Source organism: Nicotiana tabacum, chromosome 2 (genome assembly GCF_000715075.1).
Source record: "Nicotiana tabacum cultivar K326 chromosome 2, ASM71507v2, whole genome shotgun sequence".
NCBI classification, from domain to species: Eukaryota; Viridiplantae; Streptophyta; class Magnoliopsida; order Solanales; family Solanaceae; genus Nicotiana; species Nicotiana tabacum.
Window position 1 is genome coordinate 101815230 of NC_134081.1, and position 16708 is coordinate 101831937.

Below are 16708 nucleotides of genomic sequence, written 5' to 3' on the forward strand. Positions count from 1 at the left end.
CCATTCATCTAATCAACACTTCCATTTCCCATATTCTCTATCTCACACTTCTCCTCCAAACCATGGCTCAAAGATCTCTTCCTCTCATTTTTCTATCTTTAATCCCACTTTTCTTTATTCTTTTTCCACAAATTCAAGCTCAATCTCCAACAGCTCCAGCTCCAGCACCCACAGGACCAATAGACATTTTTGCAATTCTCAAAAAACCAGGACAATACAACACATTCATTAAATTTCTTAACGAAACACAAGTAGGAATGCAAATCAACAACCAAGTCAACAATTCAAACCAAGGTATGACTGTTTTTGCACCATCAGACAATGCATTTACCAATCTCCCAGGTGGTACTCTCAACAAACTCAATGACCAACAAAAAGTACAACTTATTCAGTACCATGTACTACCTAAATTTTACAGCTTTGATGATTTACAAACAGTTAGCAATCCTGTTAGAACACAAGCAACAGGACCAAAAGGTGAGCCTTTTGGACTTAACTTTACTGGACAGAATAATCAAGTGAATGTCTCATCTGGAGCTGTGGAAACAAATATTTATAATGCTATAAGAAAAGACCCTCCTTTGGCTGTTTACCAATTGGATAAGGTTTTGATTCCTTTGGAATTTACTGATGCTAAGACTCCATCTTCTGATAATGCACCTGCTCCTAGTAATGATTCTGCTAAAAGTGGTTCTACTGCTGACAAAACCAAAGCTAAAGAACCATCTCCTGCTCCAAATGGTGCTAAGAGGATTAATGTTGGAGCTTTTGGTTTGGTTTCTGGAGTTTTCTTGTTTTGCATGGGAGCACTTTCTTGAGGGCAAACTATATCTTTTATATTTTATTTGCTTATAAAATTCATTCTTGCCATTTGTATCTTCCTCTTTTTCTTTATCTTCTTCAAGTTTGATTGTTGTTTGTCAATTTTATTTCATTCTTTTGTGCTGTAATTTCTTCTTCATATAAGTATTACAGTTGTACACACTCTTGAAAATACAGCTGTGCTTTCTTTTATTATTTTATTTATTTGTTCTCCATTTCTTTTTTACTTTTAGGTGGTGGAGGGTGGGAATATAATGCTTTGAAATATCTTGATTTTTCTCTATCAAATATTGACAAACATGTTTTGATTTAAAAGAAAATCACACGCAGCCTTGACTTGGAGAACTAAAAAATGTCATTATTTGGTTTAGTTGGTACATGAGAGGGCCATGAACTTGGAAGTCATTGTTTGCGGATCCAAGATTTCAAGAAAATTGGTGCACTATTATAAAGATCTGAATTTAAAATTGATATTTGACAAGTTCAACCTTTAGGTTCTTACCATGAATCTATTATCATTTAGAAATTATAGGTTAAAATTTAAAATAATTTCCTGCAATTTTAGTGATTTTTAATAGGGAAAAGGCTCAAAACTGCCCTCGTGGTCTTCGAAATGGCTTATATGTACCCTCCATTTGAAAATGAGGTCACGTGTAACCTTGCCGTTAAACAAGTGGTCCACTGATACCTTTCTCGACTAACGGCTCCGTTTTGGGCCCTTTGTTTTTCCTCAAAAAATTCATACCACGACACGTGTCCTCCGAAATAATACTTCTTGAAAGATGTTACCCACCTTCCGTTGATTATTACAACCCCCCCCCCTCTATTTATGTCTATTATGTCCCGTTAAATTATATTACATGTAATTTCACTTGCAAATATTTAGGTCTCATTAATTATCAAGATAAAGTAACCAGTGCCGAGCCCGAATTGAGTGTCAAAATATAAATAATTAGATATATCGAAAAATCAAAGGGAGTCAACGTATAGTAAATATACATAAAATAAAAAAAGATTATCTAGCAATATGGTGTAATTTTTCGACGAAGGAGTATCGCTTGACACCCCTTGGTTCAATGTGGCTTCGCCATTGAAAGTGACTCTGCTTCGACAACAATGAAAGACTAATGAATGGTAATTTTTGTGGTGAAGTATTGTTTGGGGTGTGATGCGGATGGGCTAAAGGGGGTGGAAAAATGGGGTAAAATAAGTGAGAGGGCATGTAAAAAAAAATGAGGGTGGTTTTGGAGGACACATGTCGTGATGTGAATTTTTTGAGGAAAAACAAAGGGCCCAGCCGTTAGTCGAGAAGGGTATCAATGGACCACTTGTTTAATGGCAAGGTTACACGTGACCTCATTTTCAAACGAAGGGTACATATAAGCCATTTCGAAGACCACGATGACAATTTTGAGCCTTTTCCCTTTTTAATATAAACACTTATACTCCATATCAAAAATGTTGGAATCATTGAACCATGCTATATCATCTGTTATTGTTACTTTTAATTATATAAAATTTTGCGATGACAAAAGGAGATCATGGATTGCGATAATGTATTAGATATGGGAATTTTGAATGAATAAATCAACTAAAAAAGAAAGAAGAAAAAAAGAAATACTTAATTAAAATACAAGAGGGACACTGAAGATGCCTACAAACTGTATGTTTGAACCTCTAATTTCACTTGTAAAAGTGTATTCAATAATCATTACTCCATAGGACTCTTTGAACTTGGGTACACACATGTGTATTTAAAGAATTTTTAAGAAGTATAACATTATCATAAATAGTATCGAGAGAGGAGCATAGGTTCACCTACCCCATGCTCAACACATAGATATGCCCCTGGTTTAGACTTAGGGGTCGTTTGATTGGGAAATAAGTTAACTCATGATTAATTATCTCGTGATTAGTTATTCGGGGATTAGTTATTCTACCCTCCAACGAGGATAAAAAATACTGCAATCCGAGAATAACTAATCATGAGATTAGTTATACCACGATTTTATCTCAACCAAACGTGAAATAAATTCATCTCAAATTTAATTCCGGGATTAATTATCTCTTATTTCTCGTACCAAACGAGTCCTTGCAGATCAAACTGGTTTATACACAAATGGAGATTTTAAACTATATTTTTGCTGGCTTTTGTCAACTCTTATTCTTGGCCTTTGGAAGATCAATGAGTCGGCTTACTATTTTTTTTTTTTTTTTTTTTTTTTACCTATACCTTTAATAGGCGCAAATAAAATACGCACTTTAACACAAATAGAAAAGGGCCGAATTGAGTGGTGAGTGTTTTTTAGCCTCTTTTTAAAAGGCACTCATGTGGAGCTAGCATGGCTTACTATCACTGTCTAGCTGGAGATGTTAGGATTAAGGGAGTTCAAGTTCAAATTTCGTTGAAGATATAACCTTTGTTTTACTTTGTATATTTCCTAATATTCTTCTACCTAGCAAAAATATTTCTAGCAATAATATGTCTTCAATAATTTTTTTCAAATGATTCAACATAATGATCATGATAAGAGCTTTTCTGGAAACACAAGGGAACAACATATAACAATAGTTGTGGCCAGTGGCCAGTGGCCATGTGGCAAGATTTTCTTACTAATAAATCATATCTAAATTTAAAAAAAAATAGTGAATAGTTGTTGATCAGAATGGATATGTAGATATGACACTTCAAATTATTACACTTGGGAATATGTTGATAATCTGAGAGAATATCTCATGCTGTCAAATTAACACTTCTTTTCCTAAAGTACTTGTCTGTTTCTGTTTTGAAAAAAAATAATCTCATTGTTATTCCGTTTAAAAGTGGTATTTACATTTCGTTTATATAACGAAAAAGTTACGGCGAATATTTTTGTTTTTCTCTTTTTTGCAACACAATTTAATCTTTATTGTAAAAACATAAAAAAAAAAAATCCAAAACTTTCAACTTAATTCAACTTCACGTACATATATATTTTTTTCTTCAACTCAAATAATAACCAAAGACCTTCTAAGCCAATCAATGAACAAGGTATGCATGGGACATGGTATGCTCATCTTTCAAGCGCTACGCTTGTTTACCCGTAAAATGATACAGTTGAATTTATACGTGGTTTATAGACAAGTGAATCAATTTGATCCCATAATGATAAATAAATTAAATAAAAATATAAGACTTAGCGTAAAGATTGAGATAAGACAACATAAATCTTGGTTCCTGGAGCAGAGCTTCCGGAGGCAGTAGTAACAATATTAATAAGCAATAAGATTAAATATTATTGAGCTTTGAGCAGTATATAACGTAAGCTTGTCAGAAAATTCGTGTCCTACAATGGTTGTTGAGCTCATTATTTATAGTTCTTCCTAGGGAGCAAAGTCCTAGGATCAAGTCCCTTTTAAATGACAATTATGGGGGCCATTGAAGAATGTGTAACGGTAGGTAATGAATTCCATATTCTCTGTAACGGACTACGTATTTAATGCTATAAAATATTCTCCATTAAATGCTACCGGGTGGTAGGCAATTAACAACATTCCCTTCGGGAACAAACGAGATTGCTGCCTTCAGACCTGATTTCCATTTGTCTTGCTTTCCATCTGCCTTCGGCTTCACGTGTCACTTTATTATGTGAGCATTTAATATGAACATATTTTACCCTATATAGAGAGTCCCCCTGCTTTTCGGTGGCACATCTTTGTGTCACCGGAAAGTTGGTGAAGATACCTTTCTTGGCAAAAAATTCTCTGACCCCCTCTGAAAAGTTTCTGACGGTTGATTAGACGTATGTCTATCTGCATTTAATGCCCCGAACACGCGTCATCCCATGATTCAGCAACAGTTTCACCGGCTCTCGAGGTAATTATGGCCATGATTTTAGCCGCATATTCCTTTACTTATACGCCTCAATCTTCTCCTTTTACACTTCATAATTTTCTAAACTCTTTTTACTCAACTCACACTTGTTTTCAACTTCCTTTAATCCTTTTCTTCAGAGAAAAAACTATTACTTCTTTTTGATAACAATGGCCTCCTCTTCCAGAAATTCCAGTGCTTCAAAGAATAAAGAAAACACTGATGATGTTGCTCTTCCTATGGTGAACACCATTATCCCCAGAAGGCTTACTACAACTAAAGACTTCGAAGAGAAGTACCCTTCTGCTAACCCCCGCATATGGGTGCTGGTGTATATCCTTCTTCCATCCGTCCTTCTAGCATCCCTGTTGTGAAGGAAGACTGTGGTTGGCAAGATTTGAACATCATCGCTCCTGACCTAGCGGAGCGGGTAACCTTCTCCAAGAAGGGATTTGTGTATGTTTATACGTACCCCTTCACTCCGGGTCCATTCTCATTGATCGGGGGACTTGACTCCGTTATCTTGGAGTTTTGCTTCCGTTACCACGTCTTCTTGGCACAGGTGATCCCTTATGTGTGGCGAATGGTCGCATGTCTTCAGCGTCTATGTCAGGAGACGGGGGAAGAGCTATCCCTGGCTCGACTGATGAACCTTTATTCCCCCAAGATTTTTTGTGAAGGAATGATAAACTTTAGCAAACATGGTCACCATGCTTTACTCACCAGTATGGATGATGAAAACGACCGTCGATGGATGGAACGGTTCATTGCAGTTGCCACCAGGGACATCATCCCGGCTACAACTCCATCCTTTCCTGAATCATGGAACTGTACTCATAAGTTCAACGTCTATCTTCTCTTCTAGTTAAAGATCGTCCCATGCTATTACTGATCCTTCTTCTTTAACTATTTTAGAAACTTGGTGGACACCACCAAGGGTTGAAAGCTTGGACCAGTGGGTCCAGAAAAATTTGGATGTCACTATTCTTGAGACCCGCAAGTGGAAAGAACTGACCCTTAAATATGGGTGGAAGATGAAAAATCATGGTAGGTTGAACTTATCTTGTTTTTTACTTTTCGTATAGGAAAATTGGTTAACTTTTCTTTTCTGTTGAATTCTAGTCTTCCGCAGGGCTCTGTTACCGTCCCCGAGGTGGACGTTTTGGCCGATCCTGCTGATGTGGTGAGGTTGCTGCAGGAGGCTTTCACCCAAATGTGTGTCATCGGGCCTGCTTCCGGTGCAAGTGCTTCTTCTCGGAGTTTCCGGCCAGAACAAGCGACAAAAAATGCAACGTTTGTCTATAGTCGAGGGCAAAAATAAAAAAGCGAAGAACGCAGCGCTCGAGCCAGCCGTAGACACTGTGGTAATCGATGATGATAGAGGAGCCAGTGATGATGGGGCTTCTCTACATAGAAGAATATGACCTTCATCAGCTCAACAAAATGCTTAATCTGTCGAGCTAGTTACGCCAACCGAGGATGACGTCCCGACGCTCTGGGGAATATGATATAGTGGAAGATGCTAACTCCTGCTTCCGAGTCCCAGTCGATGTTCTCTGTAACGTGAGGCTGGGTACCGGGTCTCTTCCATCTTTGGTTGATGTGCAACTAACAACTAGCACTGCTTTTGCCACAACTGTTTCTCAACCTACAATGCCATTAGCTTCATATCCTTCTTCGCCAACTTTGCCTTTACGACCAGCAACTGCTACATCATCTCCACCGGCCGCAGTCATCCAAGAAGAGGATGTACCTCTTCCCCAGTCCCTAGTTCATGGGAATTTGGGACATAACTATTCGGCCCCCTCCGAAGATCCTCAGAGGAGGAAGAATGTTTCCCTCTCTATTTCTACCGAATGCCATCTACTGTCCCCACCGGTGGAATTTGCTAATTATCTAAAGCCTCTGGCTTCAGAAAAGGATAGGAAAAAAATACAATCTCTCTCGGGAGAGTGTATGGTGAACAATGCCATACACAACGCAACGGCAGTACGATCCTTGTTCCCTTTGTTGTTCCTTCTATCTTTATTATGGCAGGATTTTTAATTTGTACTTATGTTTTGCAGGCTAACTTCCTTGCTTCCGAAGGCCTTCAGAGGTTGATCGTTGACAAGGAGAAACTCACCTCCGAGTGGGATCAATTATTGACCGAGCGAGATCAAATTACTGCTCGCCTTCCGGAACTAGAAGCACAAGCCGCTGAGGCCATTGAGTTGGAGGCTCGTTTGCAGCAAAGCGAGCAAGAGGTAGTGACCCTCGGCCAAGAGGCCGCCCTGTTAAGGGTACAATTTGAAGAAGCTAAGGCAACGTGGGTTGAGGTCCAGAATACTGTTCTTGCTGCTGCCGATCGCAGGGCTGTATCTACTGAAAGACTAAATAATTTGGAGGCAGTCATGAACTCCAAAGCTGAAGAAGTTGCTGCTGCTGAGGAGAAGTATACACGGTTGGAAAAGAGGCATGAGAGAGTCATAGAGCATAACAAAGTTTATAACTCCACTATCTGTAACCTTGATGTCACCCTCCAGGCCGCTAGATCTGAGCAGAATAACCTTTCGACCGGGGTTGACTAGCTTAAGGAAGAACTCCAGCGCCGAGCGACTTCTCTCATTGTTGAAAAATCATATTCTATCTATAGCATGAGGAGAAAAACCTTGGAAGAGGCCTAAGCGTCGTTGGCTTTGATGCCAAAATCGCCAAGGCTCGTGAGCTGGAGTCAACTGCCCGAAGGGGTCTCCCAGTTCAACCTGATGCTACTGACTTTTCTGGTTCCGGTTCTGAGTTCTTGGGAACTAAAGAAGAACCTGAAGGGGATGATGTTGAAGGCCAAGATCTTGAGCCGGCGGCGGATCCGCCTACTTCTCCTGTGGGTGCAAATGCTTCTCTTCCTCCGGATTTCGGGGATGTAGTAGCTTAGCCTTTTGCTTTCTTTTCACTTTGTTTCTCTTTTCCATACTTTTGTACTTATGCTGCATGGCACGTTTGTTGTATATAGAAGTATGTTTTTGTTTAAGTATTGCGCAAGTTTTTCTCTTTGCGTAATTTTTGTTTAAGTATTGCCTAAGTTTTTCTTTTTGCGTCGAGTTATGCGAGGCTTCGGGTGCATTTTTTCCCGATAGCATTTGGATGTGCATAAGTTCTTCAGGAATCAACCCTTTGCCGTGAGGGTTTCATAAGAGAGGGCCCTCTTATGTTTACGGTGCTCTTGAAGAGGACGTCTCATGTTCATAAAACTAACATTTGAAGTACTTGTTTAACTTTCAAATGATAAAATTAATTCATCATTCAGACAAGAAACAAGATAAAAATAAAAGGACTTTGCTTTATTCCTTCCATTTTCAAAAGTACATAAGCATTCGTTGTGCTAAAAAGAAATTGCTATTACTTGTGGTTAACTTATACAATTTGTTTCTACAGGGCTGGCCTAGCAGTCCCCGGTCCCGATGATACAATTTTATTCTCGAATTTCATAATCTCGGTCAATGTGGAAATTATGTTGCTGTATTCTCATATCATTCCTCCTAGTGTTCGAATGTGAAGAATGAGAATTGGAACACTGGAAGTCTTGCTCCTTTGAAGATTCCACTAGTGAATGGTTGGATAATCTTTGGTTCGATAGCAAACTTCATTCCCGTTAGGAACTTTGCTATAGAGCCAAAGATTACCTAACCACCCCTAGTGACTTGCACTCATGAACAGTCGAGTAACCTTTGACCCGATAACAATCTTTGTTTCCCGGTAGGAACTTCGCTATCGAGTAAAAGACTATCTAACCGCTCTGTAGTGGCTCGTTGCCTGCGTGCCTTGTCATTTAAAGATCTTATTTCTGACCAACGAAGCTTCCTTCATAGTATGCTTTCTGTTGCTGCCTCATTAAAAACCTTTTGAGGTGTGCCATATTTCAGTTGCTCGACAACTTTATTCTGTCTTGATTTTTCAATTCGTATGACCCTTTTTCCGGTGACAGATGAAACACGGTAGGGGCCTTCCCACGTCGGACCTGGCTTTCCTGCATTGAGCTCCCAGGTGTTTTGAGTTACTTTCCTTAAAACCAAGTCTCCTACTTTGAAATAACAAAGGTTGGCTCTTCGATTGTAATAGCTTTCCATTCTCTATTTTTGGGGTGCCATCCTCATTTGCGCCAAGTCCACACGTTCGTCGAGCAGTTCCAATTTAACCAATAATGCTTCGTTATTTATTTCTTCATCCACCCGGAAGTATCTCGGGGTAGGTTCTCCTACATCCACTGGGATCAAGGCTTCTGCTCCGTATATGAGAGAGAAAGGAGTCTCCCCCGTGCTTGATTTGGCCGTTGTTCGATACGCCCATAATACTCCCGGCAGCTCTTCGGGCCATTTGCCTTTGGCTGCTTCCAATCTCTTTTTGAGATTTTGGATACTCACCTTGTTTGTTGACTCTGATCGACCTTTTGCACTCGGGTGATAAGGTGATTGTGAATTTACACGATTCAAGAGAAGAAACTACCAATTGACAGTAATTTGCATGTGATTTGTAGAGAGAGAAAGTTAGAGAGAAGGGAGAGAGGAATCTGTTTTCATTTTATTATTTCTGTTAGCACTGTTAGAGCACTAACCGTTCCTTTTAACAATCTAACTTTCCTTCCTTTCCTATACTACAATTTTATCCCCTAAGTCTTACTAATTACAGATAGGTCCCTTTCTTCTTAGTAGAGTCTTTTATCACAAAAATTCCCCTCAAGCTGGAGAGTAGAAAACATCCAACACTCCCAGCTTGGACACAAGAATCTAGTGATGTGCAGTACCTAAGGCCTTGGTCATCATGTATGCAACTTAGTCTTTTGTTGAGATGTGTTCTGGTGCAATTAGTCCACCTTTGATCCTTTCCCTCACAAAATGACAATCTATTTCATGTGTTTAGTTCTTTCATGATATATTGGATTGGCAGCAATCTGTAGAGCTGCTTTACTATCACAAAATAACTTCATAGGTATTTGAACTTCAATCCCAAGCTCTTTTATCAACCCTATAAGCCAAACTATTTCAGATACCACAACTATCATGCTCTTGTATTCAGCTTCTGCTCACAGTCTACTATTTTTAGATTTCCATGAGATCAAGGAATCTCCCATCTTTACTATGTACCCTGTAAAAGATCTTCTTGTTTTTGGGCAAGCTGCCCAGTCTGAATCAAAAAAGGTTGTGATTTGTTCCAAAGGTTCCCTTTTCAGCATCACTCCTCTTCCTGGACACCCCTTAATGTATCTTACAACTCTCAATGCTACCTCTAGGTGGGACTATTTTGGATGTTGCATAAATTGACTTAGCATCTGAACAACAAAGCATATGCCTGGTCTAGTTATGGTCAGATATATTCGTTTTCCTATAAGCTTTTGGTATCCAATTATATCATGTAATTCTTCATCTCATGTCACTCCTATATGCTTGTCACAATCTACTGTTGTCAGCTTTTGGTTTTGTTCAAGGGGAGAGCCTGCAGGTTTTGCCCTACTCAATCCAACTTCAGAAATCAGACTAAGTGCATACTTCCTCTGGTTGAGAAGAATTCCCTTTGGTGACCTCATGATCTTTATACCTAGGAAGTATTTTAACTCCCCTAGATCCTTAACTTTGAAGTTCAAATGCAATGTTTCTTTTGCTGCTTGTATCATGGTTTCACAACTCCATGTGATCAGTAAGTCATCAACATATACCAATATAATCACCGCATCTGCACCATTCTTCTCTGTGAAGAGTGAATGGTCATAAGCACCTTGCAAATATCCTGCTTCTGTCAAGGCATCAATTAGCTTAATATTCCATTGCCTAGATTCTTGTTTAAGGCCATAGAGTGATTTTGACAATTTTTAAACTTTGTACTCCCCCTGCCTATGAAAACCTTGGGGCAGATGCATGTAAACTTCCTCATAAAGGTCTCCCTGCAAAAAAGCGTTATTGACATCCATTTGAAAGAGATGCCAATTCTTTGAGGCTGCCAGACTAATTACAGTTCTGACTGTTATCATTTTTGCCACTGGTGAGAAGGTCTCATGGTAATCTAGACCTTCTTGTTATGTGTAGCCCTTAGCTACAAGTCTTGCTTTAAACCTTTCTATCTCTTCATTTGCCTTGTATTTGATTTTGTACACCCACTTAGAGCTATTAGCTTTCTTACCACAGGGTAAGTCTACTATTTCCCAAGTGTTGTTATATTCTAGGGCCTTGATCTCATTCTGCATAGCTTCAACCCACCTAGTATCTTGTGAAGCTTCTGAAAAAGAAACTGGTTCTACTTCTGCTGAAAAAGCTGTTAGATAGGCTTGGTAATGAGTTGGAAAATGAACATGACACATATTGGGAGATGGAATAAGAGCTATGTCTGATGGTTTCCCAGTAGTAACATAATTCTTTAGCCAGATAGCAGGTTTGACCCCCCTACCTGATCTCCTAAGTGCAGCTGGTGGTGTAGTTTGAGTCATATAAGGCTCTGCACCTGGTGCTATTTTATGCAGCTGATCATTGAGTTGTGTTACTAAGGGAACTGCAATAGATTCTGGCAGTGCATGATGCATTTGGTAATGTGTCTCATGTTGTGTCATCTCCCTTGAGTCTAGGGATAGGCATTCGGTACTTCGGTTCGGTATTTAAGAACTTCAGTTCGGTATTTCGGTATTCGATATTCGGTTTATCAATTGTGTGTACCAAATACCGTACCAAAGTAGTTCGGTACGGTTCGATATTTCTTATTTTGTTTTGGTACGGTTTATGTACGGTTTCGGTTTGATACATTAACGAAATCGTATTTTTAAAAGGAAATGTTTTACAAACATAAATAGATATTTTAAATGGAGAGTGGGCAATGGACACGCTGTGCTAAGCTAGCAGGCTGTATAAATCATTTCACAGATGAGTATTGTGTGTGAAATATGTGGAACCAAGCAATTGAAGAAGAATATTAAGCAACACTTTATTTAATATAAGGCATTGCTGCATTTTCTTTTATGTAAATAAAGTTCCTTTTTCAATTCTCATCATCCATAACTTAAACAATTTTGTCCATAATGATAACATGTGAAGTAAGCCTTAGGAAATACACTTTATCTAAGCAAGAAGGCCAAAAAGTTTGATAAGGAACCATGAGCAACCAGTACAATTGCAATTGCAAGTTTGCAACAATAAGCCAGCAGTAGAATTCATTAAAAGGAAATCATTTTAAATTTCTAACGAGCAGCATGCCAGCATCTAACGAGCAACATAATTCAAGTTTACACAGGGAATTAGGGAACTTGGGGTGTTGGGCTTAGGCTTATTGGGCTGAAAATCCATGGTTCCTTACTTCGACAGGGTACAAATATCTAAATTTTATATTTTTAGATACTTTTTCAGACCTATTGCCAATACTAAGTAGCAGTCAAAAATTTGTATCCATTTTTCATGATATTATGCATGGATCAGGTATATCATGGCGAATTCTTCAGAAAAAATGCCGCCCCAGTCACTAAACCTAGCTCACCAAGCCTTAGGAGTGCTCCGCCGTGGGCTTGGCTTGTAGCGACTGAATCTTGTTTCCGATAGAGCACCATTGATTGGTCTATTGGCAAAGGAAACCCGGGAATTCAAGATTTTGTTCTGTCCTCCGGACATTTATTATGCTGTCAAAGCCAACACAAGATTAGGGCCGTCCCCTTCATTCTATGCTGACCCCGGCCCGGGCTGGCTTCTTGGGAAGCCCGGGCTGGCTTCTTGGGAAGCCCGTTCCCACCGCGCTCACGGCCCGGCTGGCCTGCTAGCGGTAGTGGGAATTCTCCCGTTTCCTGGTCAAAGACTTGGTTGGATGCGGGATCTACTCCACGAGGAGCGGTACGGACGTAGATGATATCATCACGACCCCTCTTTTCGTACCGCTAGGGATGCTTAACGCCACTTCGCCAACTGGCGAATAGAAATAGAGGTGGGCTTGGACTTAAAATATTTTGATATTTTGGTATACCGTAATATCAAAAACTCAATACCGAATACCGTACTGAAATACCGAAATACCAAAAATCCTATACCGAAAAATATTGAAATACCGAAAAAAGCGATACCGAAATACTAAATTAATTCGGTTCAGTTCGGAATTCAGTTTCTCGAATTTTATGCCCATCCCTACCTGAGTCAAGAGCCGAATTCTGAACTTCTGGAATGACTTCATATTCTTGGGTTGGTTCTGCTTGATCAGCATTGTGATCACTGGCACAATCAGGTGACTCAGGTGACATAACTATATTATTTCCTTCCATTATTTCAGTTGTGTCTGTGGTATTAAGAAGAAACAGATCCTCCTGTTCCATGTGATGAGTCTGGAAAGGAAATATATTCTCTCTAAAGTTGATATCTCTACTAACAAGGAAGGTGTTAGTATCTAAATCAAATAACTTATAGCCTTTTTGAGTCTCTGAGTACCCTATGAAGATAGTTCTTCTTGCTTTTGGGGCAAAATTGTCACCTCTAGGTAATGTGCTTGCATAGCACAAACAACCAAACACCCTTAAATGATCAACCTTTGGTAACTTTTTATGCAACATTTCAAAGGGAGATTTTCCTTCCAAAACCTCTGAAGGCAACTTATTGATCAAGTATACAACAGTCTTCACACAGTCTCCCCAGAACTTCACTGCATACCACTTTGGAATCTTAAAGCCCTTGCTATCTCCAGAATGTGTCTATGCTTCCTCTCCACAACTCCATTTTATTGTGGAGTATATGGACAACTGCTTTGGTGCACAATACCAAGTGATGTAAACATATCATTGCACTGAGTATTGAAGAACTCTGTGCCATTATCTGATCTTATAGTTTTTATCATAGTGTTAATTGGTTCTTAACCAAGGCAAAGAAGTCTTTTAACATAACTATTACTTCACTCTTTGAATGCAACAAGAAAATCCAAGTATATCGACTAAATTCATCAACTATTGTCACAAAATAATGCTTCTTGTCATAAGTTGGAACTTTATATGGGCCCCACACATCAACATGCACAAGTTGAAAGATACTACTAGACTTACTGCTATTATTTGGAAATTTAAGTATACTTTGTTTAGCTAGTGGACAAACTTCACATGTTTTGTGCAAGCTTGCATCAACTTTATTCTTCAGCTCCTCCAGTTGCTGTAAAGTGCTTGGTGGTGCATGTCCTAGTCTTTGATGCCACAATGTAGTATATATTGTCTCTTCTTCAAAAGTTCCAGCTGCTACCACTCCTTCCCTTCTTAGTATGTAGAGTCCACTGTCTTCCTTACCAATCCCCAACACCTTGTCATTGTAAAGCCCCTAAAACACACAGAAATTAGAGTAGATGGTAGCTAAGTAGCACAATTCTTTAGTTAGCTTGGATATTGAAAGCAAGTTGAACTTAAATCTAGCACATGTAACACATTTGCTATCTTTTGTTTTCCCAGAATGAATACATCTCCTAAGTGTGTAATCTTTGACTTGTCTCTTGTAGGTATTTCTACTCTATAGTTTTTCTCTCCTTCAATTTCTTTGAGACTCTCTAATATTTCTTTGCTGAATGCTATGTGATGTGATGCACCTGTATCTATTATCTAATCATATACTCTGCCATTGGATACACTAGACAACAATGACACTATACCTGCCATGTTTGATGAACTTATTGCATCAACAGATCCTTCTCATATAGAGGACTTGGTCAGCAAATTGACTAAGTGTTTGTAGTTCTCCTCTGTCATGAAGCTTCCTGGAACCTGCACTTTGACATCCGTTCCTCCTTTTGTATTCAAACTGTTGGCATAAGGTTTGTATCCACATGGTTGCCCTTTCTTTTTGCTCTTAAAATCAGCTGGATACCCTATTATCGTGTAAAAATTTTCCTTTAGATGGCCGTTATACCCACAGTGTTCGCAAATTATGCTTGGTTTCTTTCCTTTGAACATTTGTCCTTTACCTGCTAACATAGTCAGAGGATCCTTATTTGTCTCAACAACTGCTAATGCTCTTTGAATCTCCTCTTGCACTGTAGTTGAATATGCCTGATTTACAGTGAGTACTGGCCTTCTCTGCAAAATATTGCTTATCTGGCCATAACTCTCATTCAGCCCCATAAGGAACTGTAGTAGTCTCTATTTCACCAAGTGATTGACATATGGCCTCGACTCCTCACAATCACACGAAGGTAAGTGTTCTAGTATGTCTAATTCATCCCAGAACTCTTTCATCTTTGAAAAGCAGTTGAGTCTGTACCTTGTCTAATTGTTGCAATTTCAGTCCAAAGTTGATTGATCCTGGTCAAATTATCTTTGTCGAACCTTTCCTTGAACTCGTCCCAAACTTTTCTTGCACTCGCAGCATACATAATACTCGGCACTAATTCGCTTGATACTGTGCTACTGAGCCATGATAATACCACCGCGTTACACCTATCCCACTGTGCAGCTAACTCGCTTCTGTAAGAGCTCTTAAGGCAAGTGCCATCCGCAAACCCTATTTTGTTCTTCACCAAGAGTGCAACTTTCATCACCTTACTCCACAGTGCATAGTTCTCTGGCCCTGTGAGCTTTAGCAATATCAGCTTTGTTCCAGGCATGTCAGAATCTCGAAGGAATAGAGGATGGTTATGAGGTAACTGATCAACCTCAGTATCCTCTACTGTTGGGCTTCAAATTCTCATAAACGAGCTGTGGATCTACACAATTTCAACGATCGCTGCTCTGATACCATGTGAATTTATACGATTCAAGAGAAGAAACTACCAATTGACAATAATTTGCATGTAATTTATAGAGAGAGAAAGTAAGAGAGAAGGGAGAGAGGAATCCATTTTCATTTCATTATTTCTGTTAGCACTGTTAGAGCACTAACCACTCCTTTTAACAATCTAACTTCCCTTCTTTTCCTATATAATAATTTTATCCCCTAAGTCTTACTAATTACATATAGGTCCCTTTCTTCTGAGTCTTTTATCACAAAAGTGATGATGTGAATCCTTTGATTTTCAAGTCTTCAAGGAATTTTGTGACCTTAGCGCCTATAAATTATGGCCCGTTGTCGCAGGCTATCTCTTTTGGTATCCTGAATCTACAATCTCCCATAGAAAATCTACCACTTCGCACTCGGCAATTTTCTGGTAAGGACCTGCTTTAACCCACGGCAGTGGACCGACTATATCCACTCCTTATTTTATGAATGTCCAGGGCGACAAAATCGAGTGTAGTAGCTCTGCCGGTTGATGTACCAATAGTGCATGATGTTGACACTTATCGCATTTTTGAACATTAGTCTTAGCGTCTTGTTCCATCCGGGGCCAGTAGTATCCTGCCTTAATTAGCTTTAACACTAAGGAATCCGCGCCTGAATGATTTTCGCAGATCCCTTCGTGGACTTCTCTCATGACATAGTTAGCTTCGGAAGCTCCCAAACAATGGGCCAACATGCCTTGGAAAGATCTTCTATACAATTGACCCCCCTTGAAGATGTATTGAGCTGCTTTAGTACGCAACGCCCGAGATGCCTTGTGATCTACATGCAATTTTTCATTCTCTAGATAGTCAATGATCTCATTTCTCCAGTTGCAGACCAAATTGTTCGCGTTTACTTCGTAATAGTTGTCTACATCCAATACCGAATGCATAAGCTGCACGACCGTACCGGAGTCCGATCCCTTCATTTCTGTGGATGATCCCAGATTGGCTAGTGCATCTGCCTCCATATTTTCTTCTCTCGGGATGTGGGTAATTGACCATTCCATGAACTGTACGAGCAAAGCCTGAACTTTTACTACATATTGTTGCATATGTTCCTCTTTAGCTTCAAAGACCCCGTAGACCTGATTTACAACCAATTGGGAATTGCATTTGATTTCTATTATCTCGGAGTACAGTCAATGGGCCAACTCGAGTCCTGCAATCAAGCTTCATACTCTGCTTTATATAATTGACCCCCCTTGAAGCTCCCAAACATTAGGCCAACGGGCCTTGGAAAGATCTTCTATACAATTGACCCCCTTGAAGTTGTATCGAGCTGCTTTAGTGCGCAATGCCCGAGATGCCTTGGG

At 39.5% G+C, this 16708-nt stretch overlaps 2 protein-coding genes across 2 annotated transcripts; one reads left to right on the forward strand and one right to left on the reverse strand.

Moving 5' to 3' along the window:
• On the forward strand, nucleotides 1–1022 carry LOC107784037 (fasciclin-like arabinogalactan protein 9). The gene has a single exon (XM_016605093.2). It carries the CDS (start codon nucleotides 63–65, stop codon nucleotides 816–818), a length of 756 nt encoding a protein of 251 aa, XP_016460579.1. The 5' UTR covers nucleotides 1–62; the 3' UTR covers nucleotides 819–1022.
• Nucleotides 1023–14869: 13847 nt separating this feature from the next.
• Nucleotides 14870–15241, reverse strand: LOC142167794 (uncharacterized). Its single transcript, XM_075227726.1, has one exon. It carries the CDS (start codon nucleotides 15239–15241, stop codon nucleotides 14870–14872), a length of 372 nt encoding a protein of 123 aa, XP_075083827.1.
• Nucleotides 15242–16708: the final 1467 nt, after the last annotated feature.